Source organism: Etheostoma cragini, chromosome 13 (assembly GCF_013103735.1).
Source record: "Etheostoma cragini isolate CJK2018 chromosome 13, CSU_Ecrag_1.0, whole genome shotgun sequence".
NCBI classification, from domain to species: Eukaryota; Metazoa; Chordata; class Actinopteri; order Perciformes; family Percidae; genus Etheostoma; species Etheostoma cragini.
Genome location: NC_048419.1, coordinates 15131590 through 15158136, shown reverse-complemented (window position 1 = coordinate 15158136; position 26547 = coordinate 15131590). Strand labels below are relative to the sequence as shown.

Sequence of the window (26547 nt, the reverse complement as noted above, 5' to 3'; positions counted from 1 at the left end):
TCGGACTTGCCACAGGAAATGAAAATGATAAAAAGAAAGAAAAAACTCACTGAGTGACTCACAAACCAATGGGACTTTGCTTCTCTTATCCAGAAAAAAAGCAATTAATCAAAGCATTGTACCATACTTCCGTAGAGCCTTGAAATGCTCACTTGAGTGAACACAAACTGGATACGCACAGGGTTATGATGTGCATCTCATGCTTGCTGCAGACTCCTGGCTGTGCAAAACGTCTTTTAAGAAAAGTGGTAGTTGAGATTTGCTGATGAGTAAAAATTACTATCATTAGGGCTTCATTAGGAGGGGAATGATCATCAGTGCGTTGGTCTCTGCTCAGACTTTACGGTTCTGCACTTACAAAATGAGCCTGTTTGCATTTAAGTGACAAATTTCTTAGGGAATCAACCTCTTTGTTGTCTCATGCACCTTGTTCTATCAACACAGGTGGAAAAAGAGATTCATTTGAATTCATTTATTTTGTCACAACATAACATATTAGAAGTTATCTCAGGACAATTTGCAAATTGAATACGTCTAGACCACACTCTACAATTAACAGAGACCCAACTATTCCCCCTGAGAGCAAGCCTTTGGGGTGACATTGGTGAGGAAAAGATGCCTTTGTAACAGGCAGAAACCTTGGAAAGAACCTGACTCTAGGTGCGTATGTAGCAGTGAGTATAATGGAATGACATGATCTTTCACTGCTTTTTGACTCTAATCTGTAAAGCTGCAGTATATAAAGTATGTCCCGGTTCAATTTGTTCACGATACATGGTGGACAATTAGATTTGTATTGCAATTTTCAAGTATTGTGATTCGATGGTATTGAGTGTTATGATTTTCTTTTCCTTCTTTAATAAAAACAGAAGTTGAATAGTACACTTCTGGAAACAATATATTATGAGACATTTTTAAAAACTAATTATTTTCTCAAAAGAATTAGCACATCATGTCAGTCCGTCAGTCAGTCAGTCAGTCAGACAGTCAGTCAGTCAGTCAGTCAGTCTGTCAGTCAGACAGTCAGTCAGTCAGTCAGTCAGACAGTCAGTCAGTCAGTCAGACAGTCAGTCAGTCAGACAGTCAGTCAGTCAGTCAGTCAGTCAGTCAGTCAGACAGTCAGTCAGTCAGTCAGTCAGACAGTCAGTCAGTCAGTCAGTCAGACAGTCAGTCAGTCAGACAGTCAGTCAGTCAGTCAGTCAGTCAGTCAGTCAGTCAGACAGTCAGTCAGTCAGTCAGTCAGTCAGTCAGACAGTCAGACAGTCAGTCAGTCAGTCAGTCAGTCAGACAGTCAGTCAGTCAGTCAGTCAGTCAGTCAGTCAGTCAGTTAGTCAGGCAGTCAGGTAGTCAGTCCGTCCGTCCGTCCGTCAGTCAGTCAGTCAGTCCGTCAGTCAGTCCGTCCGTCCGTCCGTCCGTCAGTCAGTCAGTCAGTCAGTCAGTCAGTCAGTCCATCAGTCCATCAGTCAATCCTAACATTAACTGTGGAAAGTAGAACTAAAGTAGAAAATTACTCAAGTACCGTACTTAGTTACAATTTTGACGTGCTTTGAAAACTTAAAAAAATAATATTTACACACTACTTTATATCTTTACTTCAGTTCATTTTTAAGGTAAAATATTGTACTTTTACTTTACTAAATTTGTTTGACAGCTATGGTTACTTTGCAGATTGAACTTTTACACTCAAAACAATTGTTAGGCTTATAAATACAGTGTGTTGTTATAGATTGAAAGCTCAACCTTCACCTGCTACAATATTTAAATGCTGATTACACAACAACACACTAGCCTAATAATAATCAAGTAATATCATTTACCACTCAAACAGGAGCCATTCTGCCTCCTAATGAGTTTTTTTGTTTGTTTACTTGTGTAAAGTACATTTACCTGTTATTCAAGTCTGGAAGTATGGATTGAAAATGAGTTACAGTTTGGAAACACCTCTGACCTCTTATTTGATTGTGGACTTTGTTGCCAGTTTTGATGTAGTTGCATTAAAGTGACCACTAGGTGTCACCGGAGACCATTGATTAAACGCAATGTGTACCGTGGACACCAGGTGGCTGGGATTAAGGTTTTGGAACCACTGTGTAGCTAAACCTGCTATACCGTATGCGCACTTCTGGTCTGTACAGGCCCATACAGACACTGATCAACAGCTGAATGCAGCCACCAAGTGCTGCAACTGTTTCAGCATGTTTTACCCCTTTTCCTGCTGAATCCTGCATGATCCACTGCAATATGAATAGGACAATATGATGGCCAATTCAGTTGATGTGAGTGTAAAACTTCACCATTTTAACTGCTTTCCTTAATCTGTTGTAACTGTAGGCAGGGCATTGCACACGGGAACAGTGGGGAAATAATAATCAGCAGTGACAGCAGCTTGCAGCTGTCACATGTTTGGTAATTGTATATTACCTCTAGTTAGCTTTCCATGCAGCCTTTCTATTTTTCAGGACAATAACAGATGTAGACAACACACCCATAATACAACTCAAGGTTGGGGATTTAACAAATTTCACCATGGCTGTCATCATCTGCTAGATTCAAATTTAATTGGAAAAGCAAGCATTATCAATAAGTGCACATAATGATCAGGGATAGCAAGAGGCTATGTCACCTTCAGGGACTGGCTGGGCTTTATCAGAGCAGCGCAGAGGTCAGCTGCTGCCCTGTGTCTGCCTGTCCTCCAGCCTACTTGATACCAAGCCTCATCCAGTAGGCCAAGGCTGACATTAGTGCTGAGACCGAGCAGATATGCAGCACAGAAGAAGACCCCTCCTTGTAATTTACACCACAGATCAGACATGTCCGTGCTGCTCTGCTCTTTTCTATGAATACTTGTGTGTGCTCAGGCTGACAGTTGGTAACCCGCAGTCTGAATGAAGCTCTCTCCCATAGGGGAAACTGTGTTGTTGACAACACAATGTACAGTATGTGTGTGCCTTTTAGGTTTAGACTGCAGTCCTTTGTACACATCAGCCATATTCTTATGTCACTGGCTTTTCAAAGCACATAATCCTTCTTATATAAATAGTCTTTTTTTAACCGTGGATAGGAGTATGTGAGAGATGAAGCAGCTGTATCTAAATAAAACAGGAAGTCAGCGATGCATGTAAAGCAATCGTGCTACAACTTTCAGTGTACCTCCACCAAGGAGTTTCAATACATTGCTCGTTTGCATACAACCAGGTTAGGCTAAAACATGCATGATGGGTAACAGTTTTGATGACGAGTCACACTTCATAGGAACAGCTTATCGAGGCCTGAGTCATTAGACGCTTCCCCACTCTCTTCATTTGTCTCCCGGCATCCTAACGTCAACTCAATTTTACTTACATGAGTAGACGGCAATGGATGTTAGCACACAAGACTCACCCCCAGGAAGATGAAAATCCCTCTTTCCTCAAGAAAAATCAGATGTATAGACTCTTAGGTTATCGTACATTTAATCATCTGTGTTTTAATTGTTTGTATTGATTTTGGCAACGCTGATGCTGATCAGTGCAGAAAGCATCTCGTTTTGGCTTCTGTTTAGCCCAATCTTATCTGAACACTTCTCTTCTGGACCACGCATATAGTTTATACTCAAATTGTATATTAATGTATACTGAAATTAATCTCCTCTCACCAAAAGACCTGGTATTGGGAGAAGAAAACCTGCAAAACATATAGCAATACAATACAGATTTATTAAAAAAAAATGTTTATTGACATCAGAAGCAATTTAAATTTCAACAAGGCGTTTTCTTTTCTTATTCTTGCTATTACAGTGGTACATAAAGATCAGTAAAACAATTGTGATACATCAATTTTGATAACATGTCATTTGAAATAAAAACACAAGGGAAAAACAGAAGAAGAAACACTCAGATACAAACTCAAAGTTGTTTTTTTATGTGCTGTGCACCTCTAGCTAGGGTAAATACTGTAAGCCCACCCCTTTACCAGGCAAGATAGTGGTCTAGGAACTATCACTGAAAAAGTAAGACTGGCAGAAAGATACAGACACGGTACTTGCGTAGTGTCGACTATACAAAAAAGGAGAAAAAAACTGTACAGCATAAAAACAACCGATATACACAGCCTTTTTTGTTGTTTTTTTCCTACCCCTTGGATACTAACATATTTTCTTTCAATAAGTGAAGTGTGTACAAGGGGGTTAAATGCTTTATAAACAAGAAAATGACCACTACATGTGTCACTCGGCATCTACTCGTCATCATCATCATAGTCGTCCTCCTCGTCATCATCGTCGTCGTCATCATCGTCATCTTCCACCTTCTTCTCTACCTTGGCCGGGGCTTTTGCTGCTGCTGGACCGCCACTACCGCCCGTTTTGCCCTTAGCACGATATGCTGCGACGTCCTGTGATGGAGAAATGACATTTTATTTAACTATTACGAAGACCCATACAGTCATTTCTAATGACAGCTCACAAGTGAAAGTCAATAGCTGTTTCCATGGAAGTTGGTGCTATAGGCACATGGCTGTAACATGCCAGTAAACGGAGTAGAAGAAGTAGAGGTTGCTAATTGGAAACAAAGCCTTGCATTGCCCATCTACCCACGAAATGAAGAGGTCTTAAAGAATTTGGTTCAATTGAGCAAGTTTTATAGTTCTTTCATGTATTAGCAGGTTTTATGCTGTCCGGTGACAAGCTATGGGACTGTCCGGGAAGATGCAGGCAGTGGAGACTGCAGAATCAGCTGGTCAGTCCTGTGAGTTACATGTTTGCTATATTAGAACTTATGGCAAATGTGTTTTCATATTCCAGTTGGCGAATGAATTATTTTCCGACAAACAGAATTAAAAAAAAAGTTTTGCAATTTGCATTCAGCTTTTCTAATGCAATACAAAATGTGCATCAAAAAAGGTGAATAGAAACACGACTTATACAACAGATCACCATGTCTTTACCTTCTCATACTTCTCCTTCAGTTTAGCTGCCTTTTTCTCAAAGGGCTGCTTATCCTCCAAAGCGGTACCGTTCCACATCTCACCCAACCTCTTGGCAACATCTCCAATGGACAGACCAGGGGTCTCACCTTTCACCTTTGGGCGAAACTCTGAGCAAAAGATGAAGAAGGCAGATCTGGGGGGAGGGAAAATGAGCTTGTCATTTATACAGTGTAAATGTGCTTCATACTATGTCATGAGTCAGCTGCTTGTGATTCAAATTTGAAAATTTTTTGTTTCAACAGCAAATAAAGTTGTTAAGCGTTGACTTCCAGTACTTACGGGGGTCTCTTGGGGGCATTAGGGTCCTTGTACTTCTTCTTCTTGCCTTTTCCCTGGGCGGGAACAAAGTTCATCATCTCCTTCTCGTAGCGTACCTTGTCCAGCTTCGCCAGGTCCTCAAATTTGCCCTTCTCCTTGCCAGACATCAGCTGAAAACAAAGAGGTTACTTGCTGATGGTACCGTGTGGCCATTTGAGTGCAACTCGCCAAGAGCTGTAAAATGATCAAACATCCTGCACCTGAATTATCTCTATTAAGTCCAGTCTATAGAATGAAATTTTAAAAATTTAAGACACAGAAATGTTTATTTAGACATACAGTTTATCATTTATCCTACCTTCCATCGCTCGGAACACTTCTTGGAGAACTCCGCGAAGTTAACCGAAGCTTCGGGGTGTTTCTTCTTGTGCTCCTCCCGACAGGTCTGGACAAAATATGCATAGGAGGACATCTTGCCCCTTGGCTTTCCTGCCTCTCTCACCATCTTGACAGCTTGACAGCAGTATCTAAAAGCAAATGTTTTGAATTAGCTAACATGAACAGATGGATAGCTGGCTGGGGTGTTGTGTTAAATGGCCCAAATTCTGTATCCTAAAAGCGTCCAAGACATAATAAAAAAAAAAATATATATATATATATATAAATTTAAATATATATTTTTAAATAAATATAAGTGAAATATCTTAAATCCATAATTCTAAATATAAATCGTACAGCAGGTGAGATATACCTGCCTAGCATTTCATAACAATGGGCACTTCTTTGATTTCTCTGTACTGACCACTAGTATGATAGCTACCTAGGTGACCCGCCCTCCCAGCTGTCAAACTGACCAAGTTAGTTAATACAGTCAGATGACATCAAGCCACACTGCACAGACGGGGCTAATGCGATGAAAATAAGTGTATTTAAAGTAAATGGAATTTACATAAAACTCAGTGGTCCGTGGGCAACTACCATGTGTTGGTTTAAAAATGGCTCAACACATCGCTAAGGATTCAATAATAAAAATAAATAAATACTATAAATATATTTTTTTATATAACGATTCACTTTTCGGTCCGTATCACTTGCACGTGAAAACTGCAAAAGTTCCCTTAAGTGCAACTGCATAACATACATCTTAGCCCTCTGTGTGACTATACTAGTTGACCTGGCTCTTAAAAACATAATACTCACAAAAAAACACTAAAACCGCATCAAAAATAGTAATATGACTTCTAGAGACACCCCGTTTCATTAATCTTCATGTTTCATCAAACAAATAACTTTGACACAAAAAAAGACAAATTTTACATAAAAGGTGCATTTATTGAAAATATAACACTTAACTGCAATTCAATGCGATTTGACAATCTTATCTTATCAGTCTTCCTTTTCTGTTATTCTGGAAATAATTCCACAAAATTTGCGAATATGTTTAAAACTGCTCAATTTTCCATATACATGTTCCTATTAAATGCTACTGTAACTCCCAGTTAAGCTGTGTCGACCGAAGTAGTAATGGCGCATAGGCTTTCGTTGAGGAAAAGGAGGTCAACAACGACAGCAATATTTCTTCTTCCATTTTGTGAGAATGCCTTCTTCATGAAAGAAAGTCCCCATCAAATGTCTCCTCCCGCCCTTCAGTTCGCTTTGCAACAAGACAAATATGTCTGGAAAGCCGGCGATCTTGACAAAATATTTCCCCGATTGATTCCTATTGCACTAGCCGGTTTGTATAGTAATACATTGGGTCTGTGCTGTGTCTATGAGCGGGCTGTGCTACTGCCTTGGTTTCTATGAGCTCCTAATGGCCGCTCGTCTTCATCCACTAACATGGAGAATATGGCTCCTTCTCTTTGTGTCAACGCACAGCCATTGCACTGCATGCAATAGAGGGCAGAGCGACCGCGGCGACCACTTCATTTCAACCCCCGATTAAATGGTTTTAAAAGCATCGGAAAAATCTCGCAATGGCGTCGTTGTAATCACGAAAGATTAAACTTTATTTTGTCGTCGTTACATTTTATAGTTAAGGGCTTATTTCTCGAGAAAACACGGTTAGAAAAAGTTGAACTTAACTGCGCCTCTGTCACTAGCTTCCCATTTACCTCGCTGCCTTGCCTCCTATGCGAATACAGTCAGCCATTACAGTAAAGCGCAGATCGTGAGGTAATTTTTTTGACGTCTTCTCGGGCAAATTATGACAAACAAACATATGACCATGTATACTTTAAGACGGTCTTTCTTTTTCCTATGTTTTTATAAATTTGAATTTGTAAAAAAAAAACGGACACTTCCCAGTCTTCACATGACAGGCGTTCAGCTTCGCAATGCACTGCAATGGCTAGCAAACGGTGAGTCTTCTACCATTGTCGCTAACCGTGTTGTCCGCTAGACATTCCTGAATTTTTACGCGATATCTATTGTTTAATTTGCCTCCATTTTGTATAAATGATACGACAGTAATATACAAAATTATTAGCATTTACCAAAATCAACGTTTTTCGTCGAATTTCGTCAAGGTTAATATTCATTTCTTCTTTTTTATAGAGCGTCTGGTCCACACTCCCAGGCAGAGCAATGTAACGTTACCTACCTAGCGCCGCTATTTTGTTGTTTTTTGACGTTTCACCGCAATCAAATCTTCTACAAGCAATAACAGGTTTCGTATTCGATCATAGAAATCACATAAGTAAGATATGTATAAATGTTATCTTCATTATCATCATTACGAACACTTAAAATTTCGGAATGTGATACTTACCTAGGGACTATCACTGGATCTCAATGCTCTGCAATGGCTGTGTGTGAGGGAACACAGGGCGATACGCAGTGTCTTCAGTCTTCAGCTCTCTAACATTACTCTCGGCGGGGCTCTCACGCCATTGGCCGGCGCCCAGTCTGGCGCTTATCTGATTGGACGGAGGCTTTTCATTGTCCTAATAGAAGACGAGGTCCCATTGGCTTCCTATTGTGAAACGTCACTGAAGTTTTCTGAGGCGCGTGGATACAAAAATATTCCTGTCCCAGCATGCTGGAGCTGGTAGTAGTCTAGTGTGTTTGCCATAGTATTGAATTCACTACGTTGAGCACAGTGTACAGTAGGCAAGTTAAATGAATGAGACAACGTGGAGCGCTTGTAGTCAGTGAACGAGTCAGCTGTAAAATGTTGTGCGATTGTGTTAGATGGACTGTTCCCCTCTTCATCAACCGGCTCCATTGTACATTCTCCTCAATACACGTGATCTTATTTGCAAATTATGACTAAATAAATGCATAAAGTGAACCTCGCTTATTCACGTGTAAAATATTGTAGACGCCTTTGCTCATCCCATACGGCATAGTTAATCACTGGAGATGACATTTTAATTGATTTGAGTCAGAATGAAAACACAGTAACTATTCATTTTTATCTGGCCTGCTTTTAATTACAGTATAAATCGCGATTTTCATTTCCAGGCCATTATTGAGGAAAACGTCACTACGATAACTATACCACACTTTGTTTTAGTCTTTCCGACATATATACATAATAATTACTTTTAGTTGGCACTTATTTAGTGCAAGCTAAAGTCATATGTTTGCTTCTAGCCTGGGTTCTAATATATGAATGTATCAAAAGGCATCCAATCATGATAAATACATTAAATATGTATATACTAGGCCTTGAGATTAATTAAATTACATTTTTCTAAGGACAATAGGCTTTTTAGTCAAATTGATGTAGGCTTCATGTACAGTACCTGATTGAAAGATGATAGTGTGCTCATCCCAATTAAAACTAATGAGATCAAAGAGTTGTTGTACAGTTCAAGAAAAGTTAGTGAAGAAAGCAATTTACAGTTAGAAGGAAGTAATGCTGCAATAATTTCGGGCCACAGAATGTTTGACTATCTTTTATAACAATTAGACAGAGGAACATATTGCTCGCAGGCCTGTTGTTTTGCTATAATATATTCAAACTTGGCAATGGCGGGTCCCATAGAAATAACAGGTCCGTGTGATAGCATAGCAGTAGGCTTTTCACTCCCAACCCCGGATGCATTGTTCTCTGCAATGTTAAATCCCTAAATATAACAATATATTTAAATTTTAAAATACAATAGTGAGAATCCATTCATTTTAATGCAACCCATTGTTCCCAGCCATATTAAATAAACAGATCAGGGCTTAGAACATTTCATGGACTAGACTTTTTTTATGAATGTACATCACTGTTGTTAGACATTCTGGTCCAACAACAGTGTTGGACCAGATTTATAAGTAGTAGTAGTTTTACTTAACACTAACAAGATCCTCCTTTTTGATAATTTTATGCAGATTTGTATACATTATTTATACTAGATATCTTATCTCATAAGGGTTTCACAGTTGTTCCACCTGTTTTGCTCTCATATGTATCTTATACAAATTCAACAACACTCTAAAACTACATTTTGTTGTGCTGCTGTTTAAAAATTAGGCTCATTACCTCAGTCAAGAGATGTGAAGAGGTCATACGATTGTGTAATTGCTTGTTTGTCTGATCAACAAAAATTTGCATAGATAATAATTTTACTGCACACGTTTGTGCTATTCAAAGAAACTGCTGTGATGTGTTTGATGACCCTATGACCTTGCTCTATAGCGCCACCATCAGACATAAATTGGTATTTATTTAATGAGTGTTTTGTTCTTTAACTGTCGTTCTTTCTGGATGCATAATGAGTACTGACACTTGCTGTGGACTAATTGAACATAGCCTAACTAGGGGCAATAACTTAAATTTTATATAGGAATTGTGCACATGTATTTTGCTGTTTAAATCCATGTTACCTTTAGGTAGGATACTAATTTTTGTGACCTAGTGACCTGAGCATTAGCGCCACCATAGGTAAAAATGTCACATATAAACAGAGGAGAAAAGGGCGTGCATTGAGCAAGCAGCCTGCAAAAATTCCAGGACAATGATTTTTGACTGTGAAAGGGGCCTTTCTCAAGATGACTGCTTATTTCACCCAAAGTGGCGATAATGCAATTATCTGTCTTTAAGTGCTTGTCAGTGTTTAAATGTAATGGTTGAGGGTGGGGTGCTAAAATGAATAAAATGTCTATGTTCATAATGATTTGCAATATGTTGGCATATTCTCACTGAAGGTAATGTCTTAATCATACATGCGGAAGAAATTATTAATTCTTTTCATGCATTGTTCTATATGCATGTGATGAATAGTCTTATTAATATCCTTCTGCTTAGCAGCTAATAAAGAAACAAAGAAAAATGGCTGACAGAGTTTATTCTTATCCTTGAATTAAGAATGGGAAGGGTGAACTGATTCCAAATGCCAATCACAACCCAGACTCTGGCCACATGTCTGCCTGTGATGCTGCCTGTCTGTGTCTCATTTTGCATCAGAAGATGCCACGGCAGAAAGCTATGAGGCTAGGAGGCGGCCGGTTTATGCATTCTAATGAGCGCTCCCTGGGAAAGAAATGCAAATTCATTTTGTCATCAAGATGAAAATAGAGGACAGGAGAGCAGCAGATACAGGAGGGGCTTAAGGGAGGAGGGCCCATGCAAGAGGCGGGATTGGGTTGAGGAATACGTGTGTGCATGTCTGTAAATGTGTAAATGGGTTGGGGGAGTACAAGAGCAGGAGGTGTGAGACTGGGACTCTATTATATTATATTATAATACCAGAGTAAAGGATCATTACTCCAAAGTGGAGTAATGATCCCATTCCCACCTAACCAACTCCACCCTTCTACTTCTCAAATAAGTGTATAATATCAGCCTTGTTTACAAAACTACAGACTTGATGAAGGATGAACGTATACAAGTATTTTAAAACAGAAGTATCTCCAGTCACTAATTGCTGCAAGGACATCTGAAATAAAACAGAAAATTAAGCTAACCAGTTTTAATTTTGACAATCAATCCATCAATTTGTTGAATGTGAAAGGATTCTTGCTCTTCTGTTTCATATCAGTTTAATTTCTGCTGTTTCCAATTAACTCAAAACCTTTAGATTTTATTAAATGTAAACCAGTTTAATTATTATCTATGAACAAGTAGGCCTACTACTAGGCTACTACTACTACTACCACTAGGCCTACTACTACTACTAAAAATAACAATAGTGATAATATCATTGAAAAGGATATTGAAAATTAGAATTGCAATTGAGGTTACATATTTTAAGACAAACTTTTAAGTAGTTTATATGTAACTCATAAAACATGTCATTCAGGATTCATATTTTCCTTTCAAAATTATGCCTTTAAAGACAATACATAATTATGCTAATTTATTACCTATTGCTATTTATGATAATTAAAAATGAGATTTTAAGGCAGCATATATTTAGTCGTGTCCGTGTTCATGTACAACGATTAATCCCCCTTTCATGGGCAGTGCCTTACAACCTTGGGGTGCCAACATGAACAATAACATGAGCGCAGCCCACTGCCGTTTACTTGAAACAAGTGAGGGCCAGCGGAACCATTGTCGGTCAGAGGGGGAAGACAAAGACCGCTGCACAACCGGTAGCGGTGTGAACAGAACGTTTCTAAGACGAACTGGCAAAGGGATGCACATGGACATACTCTGCATGCAGGGATTAACAAATACAGCTCTGTGTGGATGAATTTTGCGCATCTACATCGTAATTTAAAATATAATTTAAATTTGGTGTCGGTATGTATACATTTTTACTGACGAAAGCTGAAAATGAGACACACAGCTGAAATGAATGCCCGGCTTTAGGCTAAAATGTTAGCATGCTAACCGCCAGGTACAGAGGCTGATAGTTTAACGTTAACGTTAGTTAGCCAGTGCATGTAACATAAGGCTTGTTAATGGAGTTTAATTGAGTGAATATTGTAACTTTATTTGGTTCTGGAGATGCATCTTAAAATTTTGCCCTTAAAACGTACGTATACGAGTGTGCTTTTTCAACAGTTAAACTCATAGGCTCCTTTGCTTTATCATAACGCTAGGTCATAGAGTGTAACGTTACTCTGGTGTAGTCCCATGTGTGGCCCCATGTGTGCCTACAACACATCATCTGTCTATAGGAGAGGAATGGGAAAACAGCGTTGGTCCTGGATTATTTCCCCTAATATTGTTGATATTGGCATAAACGGTTAACGACGAATCCTAAACTCCTAAAATGACATAGGCCTACATTTGAACCAAAATATTTTTAGACAAACGTGGAGTAGGTGTAGGCAGCATAAATACAATCTTGTACGTTACATCTGAATATTATTCTTATTAATGTTATACTTTTTTAAAATTAAGTTATTCCAATTTCTAAATAAGCATGTACTGATACAGTGAATTGAATATGTGACAGATTAAGGTACTCTATTCATGGATGCAAATTCCTGTAAATCCAATATTGCCACAAATCTTTTTTTATTATTGCCTTCAATATAACTAGAGCTATTAAAGTGAGTTGTCACTGTATAAAGAATATAGAAAAGCTTGGTTAACGTATTTCTATAATCTCACGGTATGTATAATCTTATGTTCCTACTCTAATGTAGAGTGCATTTGCATGTACCTCTATAACTTGTAAGCATTGCGTAACATTGCTCTATGTGGTGCTGTATTGTTCTCTTCAGCTCCTCTGGAGGTGAGCCAGGTTGCAGTGACATGGTAATATGTTTTGAATGGCACCGGACAGCTGTGGACCAGACGAGCAGCAGTGGTTTACCAATGACTGGTGAAGACACTGGTTTGGGGGCGTTGGCCTCGCCACTGGTGGGGTATTTGGGAAAAGTCAGTAGAGCTCATGTTTTCCTCTAACTGTTGTCACTTGCGCAAAGCTGAATTATATTTGAGAAATACTGTGACTGGACAGTACCAATCCAAAAAAAGAAACGAATCACAAATGGAAATCTTTGGTAGTAAAAGGCGAAAGTTTTTGGTTTGCTTAATGCATATAATGATGTGTGGAATCCAAGATTGTTATATAATGTGCATTATATGACAAACTGTGTACAACATACCCAATTTACTTTTATATCTACTTGACACATACTAATATTGATGAATAAATGTGCTTCACATTCATTCTGACTAAACTATCACTCACACTGACATTGATGAGCAGAAACCTGAGGCTAAAGGTTAGAGAGGAAAAGGTAAATACTAAAACCTGACAATTACTTTTAACAGTTCTTACTCTTACTTGTATGTTCCACTTCTGCAAGGTAAATCAATGGAAACCTTCCCAAAGTCTGTCTCTAGTTACTCTGATGCATGTGTACACATGAGTATTTGAATATGTTTGGAAGAATATAACAATGAATGCTGCTGACAGCGGTGGACAGATGGAGATGCTAAAAATTGGAGGTGGTAGGAAAAAAATACATTAATCTGATAAATGTTTTGCAGTTTAAAATTTAATTTAAGTTTGCACGAATGGCGAAAATTAGTTTTGCCCAGCTTTGCATGCTTTTTTACCTCTTTGATAACTTGTGTTTAAATGTAAGATAGTGAAACAACTCAGCCTTTTGTGTTATTAATGCCATGTGATCTTGATGTTTTTTAAAAAGGTTCAGCAAAGAGCTGCTTCACTGGAGAATTGTCCCTGGTGTACATCAAAGGGCTTGATCTATGTTTTGCGGTCTTTCCGTATCAACCTCCAGGAGTCAATCACGCTCTGCACAAACCCACAGGTAAGGCTCGGTTACATAGCCTGCAGCAGGCCTCAGGCTGTCTGCCAAAAGGGCTGCTGCATTCTTTTGAATGGGGTATTGCGTTTAGGCTGCAAAACAGCAGCACCTTGCGGCAAAATAGATGAGACGGATCCAACTTTTGGAGAAACATGACAGGAAAACACAAATGAAAATGGGCCATTTAGTTGACACCCCCACTGTCTTTTTTGCAATGTACCGTGCTAACCTTTTTGTATCCATTCCCACATAGTGCCTCTTCCCTCTTGTCAGCCGGTCGTTAGAGGATGTTTTGGCGAGCCTGGCTCCTGTGGAGCCCACTGTTGGGGAAAAAAGAAAACATCCCTTTACACTGGAAAAAGAAGAGCTGGTTAGACCCGAAAACAAACGCCTGCGATCAAGTGAACTTGACAGTTTTGGGACTCAATGTAGTACAGAGACACTTATCAGCCAAGTAGAGCATGGTGCTGTAAAAATTGTCAGTAGTGGCCAACATGCAGCACCCAAGACAGACGGTGGAAAGCTAAATGGATGCAGGAATTCTCCAGTTACAGAGACAACAGGATGGGAGTCACTACAAAAAGATTGCTATTTGGACCAGGAGCCAGAGAATACTGCTTCTAGAGATACTGTTGTATCTCCTACGTGCATGACAACAGCTGGACACCCGCAGTGCTCTGCAGAAGACTTGTTAACCTCTGATGGAGATGAGCCTGAGCTTTCTCCTCACCATGGTGCTCTTGGTACATCAGAGGCAAAGGATGACTTCAAGCAGCTGAAAAATTCTTCTGAGGTGCTGAACAGACACTGCTGTCTGGACTCCAATCAGTCCTTTTTCACAAATGGGGACATCTATTCAATTGAAATGAATGTTCCATCGCCACAGCACAATGAGCAAGCAACAAGGACGGAACAGAAATCACTGTCTGCGGACATCACTGCATGTAAGGAGACGGGAGGCTTTAAGACACCAACTGAGGGTTTGTCCACTACCACTATTACAGAGTCTGAGAAGCTTGTATCTGTTCCGAATCGGCTATTCTGGAGTAACAGCAACAACCTGTGTTGGCTGGACTCGCTGCTTGTTGCCTTGGTAAACTGTAAGAGCTTGAGAAAGTGTAAACATAAAGATGGGCCTCAGCGGTCATTCGTCTTGCAGCTGATGACAGGATATGAAGACACTTGTGCTGCCATCCAAATGCATCAAAAGACAGGCAGAGGTAAGTACAACAGATAATGTACAGTTTGTCTAAGTGTAATGTCATTGCAACAGTCTGTGTGGTATTGTTTTTATTTGTAGTGCATTTACAATCAACAGAAAGTTAGTAATATTAAATATCCTCCATTCTCCTATTGTTCTTGTTTGTAAAAATACGCCAACCCAAAAATGCCAAGTCACCTATATTTTCTATTTTTTTTTCTGCACCTCTTGTCATTTGAGGTTGTTTTTTTCCTTGATGACAAAACATTAAGCATTGGAATATTAGAGCAGTATGACTTTCCTCCATTGTATTTGGGATGGTGGCAGAAGTTTGACAATATCAATATCTGGACACAAGTGAAACAGTCTGCATTTCTAGATACCACAAGCGTTAATTGAGAACATGTTCTCTTGGTGCAGTGATGGGTATGCATGAAATTAAAATATTTCGGATGAGCACAAATGTATGACTAGGGATCTAACTATTATTTTAACAGTAAACCACAATAAAAATGTTGACAATAACAATTACCGTTTTCATTTAAAAAAATAATTTTCATGGTGGCTCCCCACAGTTTGGAAAACTGTGTTTAATCCTTCCCAGCTTCCTTCGAGTCTCCTGAAGGTGCCGCGCAGGCGCACTGCATAGCCAACATGTGTTTCTTGAAATTGGAATCATGGCGGAAGGATGAGATGACAGCGCTCAGGACATTTATTAGCCTTCTAAGAGGACTGTCTGAAGCATGGGCATATTTTGGTTATTACAACAATGCGGAAGCTAGTCCTCCGGTCTGCAGAACATGCAGGAAAAAGCTGCCGCTAAAGGCATTGGACACACTTATAAAAAATCCTGTGATAAAACCAAAAACGGTGATTATTTTGGTCACTATAACCGTGAGGTTAAATTTTCATACTGTTACATCCCTATGTCTGTCTGTAGTAGTGCTGCCATCAGTCAAGAAAAACAACTGCAAATCCCATTGACTAATAAGCATTTTAAGTTAATTTACTGATGAAACATTTTTGTTTTAATGATATAATGCAATGCATTTGTGTGGTTTCTGTATAGATGGCGTTGTGAGAGTGCCAGATCAAGTGCTGCAAAAGGCCGATGGGGCCCTGCAGAGTCTCAGGATGTCAGTCTTCAAACTACTACAGCCCAAGCTGCATTGCAAACTGGGTAAGCTCAGACACTGAAGACATACCATCTGCACCAGCCAGGCTGAAATTAATTTAACAATAGGAAAGGGATGTTTTTAGACATTCTTAGTTGGTGTTTGTCTCCATTGACCAACACCTCCGAGAGGCAATTCAGGATCGGTAACATTAGGTACGGGGTCAGGCCAGTGCCAGCCAAAAAGTGGTCTGAACAAATCTGTGAGTAGGTATCAGGAGATGATACTACCGCTTAAATGTATTAAATGTGCCCTGCCACATGTATTTCATTATTTTCTGGTAATGTCTGAGGTTCTACCATGGGCTCGGTAACAATTTTTGTGGAAAATTGCATTGGTGACCTTGTTTAAAGCCATTCTAGTGTGGTATAGAAAGCCTGCAAGAAGACGCCGCTCGATTTGTGTCAGTTCTTAGTAATATTCAAGGAGCTAAGCTGCTTGACTCTGATTGGCTAACAGAGCCTGGCTATCAGCATCCTTTACCCAGTGCAACTGGGCGAGCTCCTGAATAGTAATGAGCTCAGGCAACATGACGTCAGACTGACCAGCTTTTGTGTTTTTTTTTTGTGTGTGTCTTTTTTTTTGTTTTATCATTAGCCGGTCAGATGGTAACTTAGGAGCCAATTTGGCCTTGTGTGCTCTGATCAATTTTCTCACTAAAAGTCTTAGTGAAGTTTTAGTGAGACCTCAACTCCTGGCTTTGCTTCGGAAGAAGAAAATAACGGGAGTAACAATAAATGAGTGCTGTAAAGTGTATCTTATCATGTGCGGTTTGAAAAGTAATGATAAATATTTGGAAAAGTGAACAGTATTAAAGAAACTTGAAAATGTAAAAACTTTAGTAAGGAATTTGGTGTTCCAATCTAGCGAGTAAATCTCAGAGGGCCATCCGCTACACGGCAGGTAAATGTTTGTGCCAAAATAGTTCTGTTTTTCGGTCAAAGTGTAGCTATTTTCTTCTGTTCCTCTGCTGTCTGCGTGTCGGGCTTCGCTGGAGCGGACCGACAAACGCCGGCGCACACACACCAGACGCCAGCCACCACGTCACTTCTGTTTACTGATGGACAGCGTTTGCCTCTGTGCCTTGTTGTGCAGATGCACATGCGGCCACTTTCCTGAAACTGCTTGCGGGACCGTCCGTTTCCAGCGCCTCCACCTGGAGGATGTCCGCTGTGTGTGTGCCTGGTATACTCTCGGACAGTTGGTGTAACTCGCCGCTTCTCAAACATAGTATCATGTGTTACGTAGCTCTCCACAAGCAGAAAAAGGAGGAGCCTAAAACACAACTTGCAGTTAAAAGTTAGGACAACCAAGTTCCACAGCTCCACAAATCTCGCTATATTCCTCAGTTTCACTGTTAGTGTTGTCCAGTGACTTTCATGCACAAAAGCTTGAGTGAAGATAATACCTCTTCTGAGGAGTCATGTTATTATTATTATTTTTTTAATCCTCCGTGTCCTCCTTGGCTACGTAGCAATTGTGTGGTAGAGTGGTGCACAATCACGTAAGGCTTGCCTCATGCTGAGTCAATGACAGTATTGTCTTTGCTTAGAATTTCTCATGGTGGCAACAGAAACTTTGCACTATAGCTTTCAGAGAGTGATAGATATAAGATTGTCGGTCGTGGTCCTGTCTGGGAAAAAAAAGAAGTGATACGGTTGTTTTGCCATATTTCCCACCCCTAGCCTAATATTAAAATTAGGCATTGGTCTGCTGAGGCTAATTTTTGGATTCAATTAAATGAATTTATACTTTTCATTTTGAGCTGCCAGAACAGACTCTCCCATGCAGCTGGAGAGAGATTTGTTGAAGTTAATAAAGACAAAGAAATCCAATATTTCTTTGAACTGTATTTCTGGAGCCACCAGGACTGATAGGAAACCAGTGTTAATTCAGAAAGGAACAATATGCAAATTGTACTAAGCTACAGTGCTTTAAACATGAAAAGATTTCTGAGCAAACATTTTTCAAACTCAGTAACCAAGTGCTCCCAGGGTCCCTCAACCCTTCTGTTCATGAATATCAGATTTAATGTGGCCTAATCCCACTTTTTGGCCAAATGGATTACAGTGACAAAAATGAGTATATAAGGAGTAGTCTTTCACAGCTTTTACATAATGTGAGTGGCCCATGTTAGTTTCAAAGTGCTTAATTATCATATTGTTTTTGTTTTTCAACTTGGTGTATTGTGCTTTTAGAATCCAAGGTAGTGGTTAATCTTGAAATTTCAAAACGGCCATTATCACCTGATAACAAAATGACAGGTTTGGACATGTAAACCTTTGATTTCCCTGGCTTTATATGAAAGTGGGAAAACTTGCTTGGTGGCTGTCACTCTTTGGATACTGAAAATACAAAGGGATGGGCAAGGATGGTGAGGGAGAACACAATGCAGATAGCTTGAATACAAGCAAAAGCGAAACACTATACATTTTCAGGCTTGCTTTCTGTGATCTCCAAAATTTGGCCCATATCTCACCAACAGTTTGCATTCTTTAACACTACCTGGAAGTAGAGAGTGTAACCGCAGCTCCTGTCAGCACTCGCACCTGTGAGGATGCTCTAACTGCTGCATGTTTGTACTTTCAGGTCAGAGGGAAACTCCGGTATTTGCCTTGCCGCTTCTGCTACAGATGGACTCTTGGGTGGAGCCTCTCTTCCAGTCGACCTTTTACTGGGAGTTCCAGTGCAGTGAATGCAAAACTCTCACAAAAGAAAGGTGGATGAAAAAAGACTACATAATATACTTAATTAAATAGAGTGTTTGTCGTTTAGAAACTTGCTTTCAAGATTGAATGCTCAGAGAAAAGTATTCATGCTGGGAACTAATACATACCCGCTCACAGTAGCAATTGGATTAGGGCCCACTTCCTGAATCACTGAAGACAAGTTGCTAAACATTCCTTCTTCAATCTCTTTGCATTTTGACTCATTAATCCACAAGTGATTGTAATGAAATCTCCACATACAGGCCTTAAACTCAGTTCATTAAATTTTGGTGATTAGCGACAGGTTTGATTGGAAAACGTGTCAAGTAAAGCCATTTCAAACCTTTACAAAACAGTGCATGGTCATGTTTAAGTAATATATGAAAGTATGCTACCAAACGTCAGTTGTGTTGTGTTGTGCGCGGTAAGAGCTAAAATATATTTGTAGAACTGTAGGGCTGCAACTAAGTCATTTTATACTGTCTATAATTAGTTCAACAGACTTTGTTTCCCAGATGGTACCATAACCAAATCAATACATGACATTAGATTAAACATGAAGTTTAACTGGGCATCATTATATGTTGGTATCCCAGATACTACAACTAATACTAATTGTTCACATGTAAACACCACGTTGTTGGGCAAATATAATTATTTTCTAATACATGCTCTTGTGGAACTGTATAAATCCTAAATGTATGTAACACTGTTCTTTTCAGGGTTACGAATACTCTCCCCACCTTCACAAATGTTTTACCTGATTGGGGCCCTCTGAATGCAGTCCACTTGGCCCCGTGCAACGTGTGCGGCCAGAAGAATCAGAGGAGGACCATGATGCTGGAGAGGTAAGAATCACCTCTAGTTTTTATATTAGCAGAAGCTTTATGATGAGCCTTTTTGAAGAGTGTTACAAGAGTTTGAATTTGATTCAAATCAGACCAGTATTTTCAAAGTAAATACATCCACTGTTAGGGAATGGTTATACTGTAGTTGTTGTAGCACAGGGTAAATTAATTAATACTTACAAAGGATGTCCTTTTTAAAGCTTTAGTGCATAGCCTTTTTGTATTAATGAACCTTGGTTGCATTCCAGCCATTGCCAATGGAGTTGCTACAAAGCTAATTAAGATTACCAGCTCCACACAGCTCTTTCTGTATTTCTCAGTACGGCTATGTTCAGAAGATTTTGTCGTCCGGCAACTTTTCAACGCAGAAGCTCGTGTAAATACAGTTACCTCTTCTGAAGAGTCCATGTTTTTTTTTTAATCCTTTTTGCATACCAGCAACTGCGTGGCGGAGGGGTGGGGGCGCATGCACGATCATGGAAGGCTTGTGTCATACATTGTTGTTGTAATTTGTTAGAATTCCTCATGGGGGCGGTAGAAACCATGCACTATAGCTTTAACAGACAATATTAGCTATTGAATGATTTTATATACAGGCAAAGTTGTTTTCTCATAGCCTTTAGATAATAAAAATCCATTGTATGGTTATAAAAAATACAAACATTTATTGCCAGGTCCTGTGCAATATTACAAAACAATGTCTCTACGGGAAATTAACTAATTACTTTTGACTGTCCACCTACAGGTGTTAAGCAAAAGCACTCACTGTCACTGTCTTAAAGTGGTTAAAAACACACACACACACACACAAAAACGTTCTGGCTCCTGGACAGCTCAGTTGGTGGAGTGGGAGACTATATATGCAGTGCCTATAGAAATCATCATACCCCTTTTGAAATAATCACTTTTTTTTCTTACAAGCTAAAATCTAAACCAACTAAAATAAATGTTTCAGCTTTATTTACACATTCTACATAACAACATTCAAGTAACCTAAAAAGGCAATAGTTCTGAAATACAATAAGAAAATGCAACTTGAATAACAGATTTGGAAAAGTCATCAGTCCCATAATTTAATTTTTTTAAATCTAAATATTTTAAAGAGCTTCCTTTTGCGTTAATTTCCGCCATCAGTCGGTTTTAATATGTCTCTATTAGCCTTGCGCACCTAGATTTGGGAATATTTCCCTTCAATACTGACCAGTTGTCCTGTCACTGCTGAAGAGAAACACCCCCACAACATAATGTTGCCACCACCATGCTTCACAGTAGGTATGGTGTGTTTCGGGTGGTGTGCTGTGTTTGGCTAAACACAACGCTTGCAGTTCAGTCCAAAAAGTTTAATCTTGTTCTCATCTGACCATAAAACCTTTTTCCACGTGGCACTAGAACCTTCCGTATGTTTCATTGCAAAGCGCAAACGAGCCTCTGTGTGGCCCTTTTTGAGAAGAGGCTTCTATCTTTCCACCCTGCCATACAGGCCAGCTTTGTGTAAAGCTTGTGAGATTGTTGTCACATGCACAGACCGACCGATCTCAGCCATAAAATCTTGTAAGACCTTCAGAGTTGCCATTGGCCTCTTGGTAGCTTCCCTGATCAATGTCCTCCTGGCTCGGTCACCCGATTTGGAGGGACGGCCCAATCTAGCCAAGGTGTTGGTGGTTCCACAAGCTTTCCATTTTCTTAATAATGCTCTGAATGGTACTCAGAGGGATGGTTAAAGCCTTTGAAATCTTTTTGTATCCTTCTCCTAACTTGTGCCTTTCCACAACTTTAAAAACTTTTGATAAGCCCTTTTGAAAGCACCTTTCCAACAATGGTGTGTTCTTTGCGTGGTCTTGCACTTCTAGTAATGGAATCATTGTGGAACAGCCGGTTTTATTGGGGAGTAATCAAAAATCACTACAATTGATGTCAGGTGGGCGGCAATTAGCATGGTGTGTGATCTGGAAATTAACTGGTTGTACCTGAGTACATTTTTAATGATTACTCTAAGGAGCTGATCGCTTATCCAAACCAGGTATTCTACTAATTATATTCAAAAAAAATTGTTCAGAATGTTTCAAAATGTTACTTTCACTTTGATGTTAAGTATTTTAATGTGTAAATACTTCTGGAAATAAATGGATTTAATTTATTTTAATTTTCAGGGTGTAATGTGACAAAAAGTAAACATTTTTACAGGGTATGATGATTTTCTAGAGGAACTGTAGAGGTTACTACTCAACGCAGCGGGCCAGGGTTTGACTCCGACCTGCGGCCCTTTGCTGCCCAATGTTCCCCTCTCTCTCCCCTTCCAAGTCTACATTCTGTATGTACTGTCAAGAATAAAGGCTAACAAGTCATCTAAAACAACAACTTGTAATTAGCTGTAGTTTTGCAACTAGTAGAACATACAGTATAGTCTGATATTAACACGTCGGTACAGTAGCAGGAGTGACCAGATATTATTTAGAGAAAGTCCTTCCCTTTGCGATGTGTTTGATTGGTCCTTTGTGTTTTGTTTAGTGTGCCTCCGGTGTTTGAGCTGCACTTTGTAGAAGGGCTTCCTAACAACGATGTCAGAATCTACGCCTTCACCTTCAAGGGGAAACGCTACTCCATCACCACTGTCATACAGTACAACCATCAACTGAAACACTTTGTCACCTGGATTTGTAATTCTGATGGTAGGTATTCTGTTAAAGTTTTATTACTCGTTTTCACTGATAACGGGTAATCGTATCTTAAAAATAAATGTATCAATATTTGTCTACATCTCTCCCTTATAGGACGATTCGATGCAAATCTAGATAAATGGGCTACGTACGGTTCAGGGACGAGCCAATTTAATATGAAACAATTCTGTTTGATTCAACGTTGATACAATTGAATCTGATAGACCCAGTTAATATTTGTTTCATTTACACTCATTCATGTCCCATTTTAAAATGAAAATAAGTCAATTCTATAAAAGAAGCCTGCAAATATATATTTTGGAGAAGGTACCAGGGAATAGCAAAGCTAGGACATGCTAATAGTGTACACGGTAACTGGTTTTTAATTAGCGAGCCACTCATAACCAAATCCCTTCAGCTGGATGTTAAATGAAACCACCTCCTTGCTGCTGTAATCTGAGAGGCAGAAACTCACGGTACTGTGAGTACTCCAACATGTTTAGGAACACACACATGGATGGATGAATCACAGACCGCAGCTAGTACAATTTTCAATATTCACGATGTATTCCTCGAACAGTTTTGTTGAATTGACAGCAAAGCTTCAGTCAACCGATTCATGACGTTAGAAACGGGCCATTGGTTGAATCTTAGTCCATTTAGACCGATGCAAGGGTCTGTGTATCGATGTACACAGACCTTTGATCCATGGTTATACAACCGGATACTGATTGTTATTGTTGAATCGTAACACCCCTATTAATTAGTGTACTATCTTGAGTGATATCTGGTTGTGGAATGAGGAATCTTGAAAGATGACAGATCCAAATGTCAAAGTAGGTAGATGCAGTTTTATTAGAACACACTGTACTGGGAGAACTCAATATCCATGGTGACTTCTGTATGCATCTTTTCTTTTTCTGCTTACGTCCAGTATTGTGCTTACATATTTTATGTAAGCTTCTCCTAACATGGTTATGAACAATATGTCTGTCCCACAACTCTGGCGTTCATCTTAGCTATCTTACTGTAGGCAGAGGTCAAAAGTGAACAGATGAACATGCAACAGATACGTACCCATGTCCACCTGTCGTCCTGACAGTCTTCATTCAAGGCACTCGTGTCAGGGAACACCGTACATTTAAAGTCAAACAATGAAATGATTTAAAGTTAACACAAAATGTATACATTGTCATAAAACTGAAGCACATATGATTTTCAGTCCCGACAATAAGAGCATGCCATTTATTACAGCATTTTTTACATGGAAAACTGAACTGAATACGTTTTTTTTTTTTTTCTGCTTCTCTGTATTGATCTGTAAGCTACTCAGCATTTGGTGTGAAACTAAAAACACTTAAGCGCACAGTTAAGTCACATGAAGGTTGGTTTATTCCTCTACATAGTAGTTAGCCAACAGCACCTTCTAGTGGTGAATTCATGCCATGTTAAACTGCAGAAGGCTCCATCCATTTAGAGTCCGTTTCCTTGGCGTTTATAGAACCCATTGTCTGTGGCTTGTAAGCCAAAGATATTTCTTTAACCAATATTTTATTAGTTTGCATTATGTTTTGCAATTTGTGTTCTGTTCTATGTGCTACTTGTGTTTTTGCTCCTGTAAAAGAGATTGCTACTCTCAATGAGGCATTTACCCAGTGTTTAATAGATTTTTACAGCGTATTGTCTTACCTGTTCCTTGTAGGATCATGGCTGGAATATGACGACTTGAAACATCCAAACTGTAAGACCCACCAAAGGTTTCCGGTCCCTGCTCAGGAGATGCACATCATCTTCTGGGAGGTGGAGGAGGATAAAGAAGAGCCTTGTGCCTGTTCTCCCTCCAGCACATTTCCTGAGTCTCCCCCATCTAAAAATGCGATGAACTCCGGTCAAGGCGACAAAGACTTAACAGCAGAAGAACTGGCTCCCGATCAGTCTCTACTTATGTCTTTCGACGACACTGCCGACATCGTCTGTGCACTCACGGCATCCGAAAACAGCAGCAACGACATAGACACAACCGTCACAGCCGGTGTTGATACATCGATAGGTTCAACGACGCTGCTCGATGCCTTTGAGGGTCTTTCCCATAATGACATCATAACGCTCACACTGGTGGAAATAAAAGAAGAGAAAGAAATGCAGCCTTTCAATGACAACGAACAAATGGATGATGTCAGTGTTCCCAGCCGGAATGAAACCCTTGACTCAACCCCAGATAGCTCCTCCGCTGCAGTAGGTAGCGAAATGTCTCAGGGCCCTGATGTTGAGCTCCCCACCACCTCCACTTCCGATTCTGCCAATGGCTCGTCAAGTGATCCCACGTTTGTGCCTGGTGGCAAGAGAGGACGAGGGAGAGGCAGAGGCAGAGGCAAAACAGTTAGCAGACAGACGGTTAAAAAGGCAGCCGTGCCAAAAGTGGCGCCGAATATTTCAACTGAATCTTCTGAGCTGTCTGAAGTGATCAGTAGCAAACTTAAGACTACTGCTGCTGCTGCTGCTGGTCAGAAGGACACACTACCTGTTGAACCTAGACAGCAAGCGTCCCCCGTGTCTTCTACAGAGGCCTCATCCCTGTCCGCTAGTCAGATGAGTCACCCAGTGCCGCCTCAGAATGCCCGCTGGTCCTTCCTGCTCAGCAAACACCCTCTGAACCATGTTCACAAGTCGATTGCTAAACTCACCCCCAACACCTTGGCCACACAAGTAAAGTCCACTCCTCCCGCTCACTCCACGCCCAACCCTGTGAGAAGACCGCAGACTTGTGATAGATTCTTCCCTAAACCACAGCTCAGGACAGAGGAGAGTGAAGGTCTCCCACCTAAAGCTGCAGAAATGTACGGTGGATTCGGTGCAAAGAGCTCCAACGCCTCAAGTCCGGTCCCTTCTCCTGCACTTCTCAATGGTAAATCAAAGCCGTTTCTACCCATAACTTGTAACCAGCACAAATCTCTAAAAAACACTACGGTGGTGTCTGGTGCACCAATTCCTATGCCTGGAGGAAAGCTCCATGAAATATCCTCCTCAAAGAAAGCTAGCAGCCAGTCCTCGAAGCTTCCCGCGGGTCTCAGTGACACAGAAGCCCTCAGGTACAAGCTGATTAAGAAACTGAAGGCAAAGAAAAAGAAGCTCGCCAAGCTGAATGAAATGCTGGGTCATCAGGGCTCCCCCAACACCGTCACTTCCAGCACCTACGACGGCTCCACCTGTGATGACTTCCTCTCTGACCTTCTCTCGCCAGCAACAACAGCCAGCCACCTTTCACCAGACAGCAGCGGCTTTCTTGAGATGCTCGCCAACGGGCAAGATGGAGTTGACCAGTTGGACTGTGGGGTCAACGCCGTCGCTGCTGTGTCGCAGATGAACGCACCCAACGATGAAAACTTCCTGGATGAGTTTCTCTCGCAGGCTGAGGCTGAAAGACCAACTGAGATGGAGGCCGAGGCACTCCATGCACTTGAACTTTTTATTTGAGCTGCAAGCTCCAAGCACAGATAACGTTGACCATGACAAACCTGACTCTAAACCTCCGCTATCACTCAAATGTCAGTTCTGAGCAGCCTGTTCCGCATGAAAATGCATTTTATAAGTTTAAAGTAATATCTATTTATGTTGCTGTTATTTTCCATGGTTTATTAGAGTTTATCTACATGTTATGGATGCATTTGTAAACCTTACAATTATTCTGCAAGTTTGGCACTTTGTAGTGTAAATATTGTATGTAACTGAGTTGTATGAAGCATTCGTATTTGCAACCAAATCTGTTTGTTTGCTCGTTTTTGATAAATTACTTGAAGGTTCTCATGTAACAATTTTTATGTGTCATTTAATAAATACTTTAGATGACTCTAGTGTTGTGTCATTATAATGAAATTTAGGAAAATGTTTTGTTTCAGCTTCTATTTGCTTCTTTTTTATTTTTTATTTTTTTAAAGCTACTGTAAATACTTGTTTGAAGGCATTCAGATACCTAGTTATTTGTGAGTCACAATTTTGCAAATATTACAAACATTTAACAATACTTCCAAACTAAAAATACCCATAAGCATTAGGCTAAACTATTAC

At 40.0% G+C, this 26547-nt stretch overlaps 2 protein-coding genes across 2 annotated transcripts; one reads left to right on the top strand and one right to left on the bottom strand.

Moving 5' to 3' along the window:
- Positions 1 to 3893: 3893 nt before the first annotated feature.
- Positions 3894 to 8163, bottom strand: LOC117955121 (high mobility group-T protein-like). Its single transcript, XM_034889302.1, has 5 exons — positions 7994 to 8163; positions 5582 to 5750; positions 5245 to 5393; positions 4924 to 5098; positions 3894 to 4371 (listed from the first exon to the last, which is right to left on the bottom strand). Exons 2-5 carry the CDS (start codon positions 5726 to 5728, stop codon positions 4216 to 4218), a joined length of 627 nt encoding a protein of 208 aa, XP_034745193.1. The 5' UTR covers positions 5729 to 5750; positions 7994 to 8163; the 3' UTR covers positions 3894 to 4215.
- Positions 8164 to 11707: 3544 nt separating this feature from the next.
- Positions 11708 to 26321, top strand: uspl1 (ubiquitin specific peptidase like 1). Its single transcript, XM_034889301.1, has 9 exons — positions 11708 to 11905; positions 12838 to 12994; positions 13774 to 13896; positions 14147 to 15113; positions 16164 to 16274; positions 18859 to 18988; positions 19700 to 19825; positions 22334 to 22494; positions 24185 to 26321. Exons 2-9 carry the CDS (start codon positions 12869 to 12871, stop codon positions 25954 to 25956), a joined length of 3516 nt encoding a protein of 1171 aa, XP_034745192.1. The 5' UTR covers positions 11708 to 11905; positions 12838 to 12868; the 3' UTR covers positions 25957 to 26321.
- The last annotated feature ends 226 nt before the right edge of the window (positions 26322 to 26547 follow it).

Coding starts and splice junctions, on each gene's coding strand:
- LOC117955121 (XM_034889302.1), bottom strand. CDS start 5,728: ATGGTGAGAGAGGCAGGAAAGCCAAGGGGCAAGATGTCCTCCTATGCA. Junction 5,394..5,581: donor AGTGTTCCGAGCGATGGAAG/GTAGGATAAATG, acceptor CTTTGTTTTCAG/CTGATGTCTGGCAAGGAGAA. Junction 4,372..4,923: donor TGAAGGAGAAGTATGAGAAG/GTAAAGACATGG, acceptor TCTCCATCACAG/GACGTCGCAGCATATCGTGC.
- uspl1 (XM_034889301.1), top strand. CDS start 12,869: ATGGTAATATGTTTTGAATGGCACCGGACAGCTGTGGACCAGACGAGC. Junction 15,114..16,163: donor GCATCAAAAGACAGGCAGAG/GTAAGTACAACA, acceptor GTTTCTGTATAG/ATGGCGTTGTGAGAGTGCCA. Junction 16,275..18,858: donor CAAGCTGCATTGCAAACTGG/GTAAGCTCAGAC, acceptor TTGTACTTTCAG/GTCAGAGGGAAACTCCGGTA.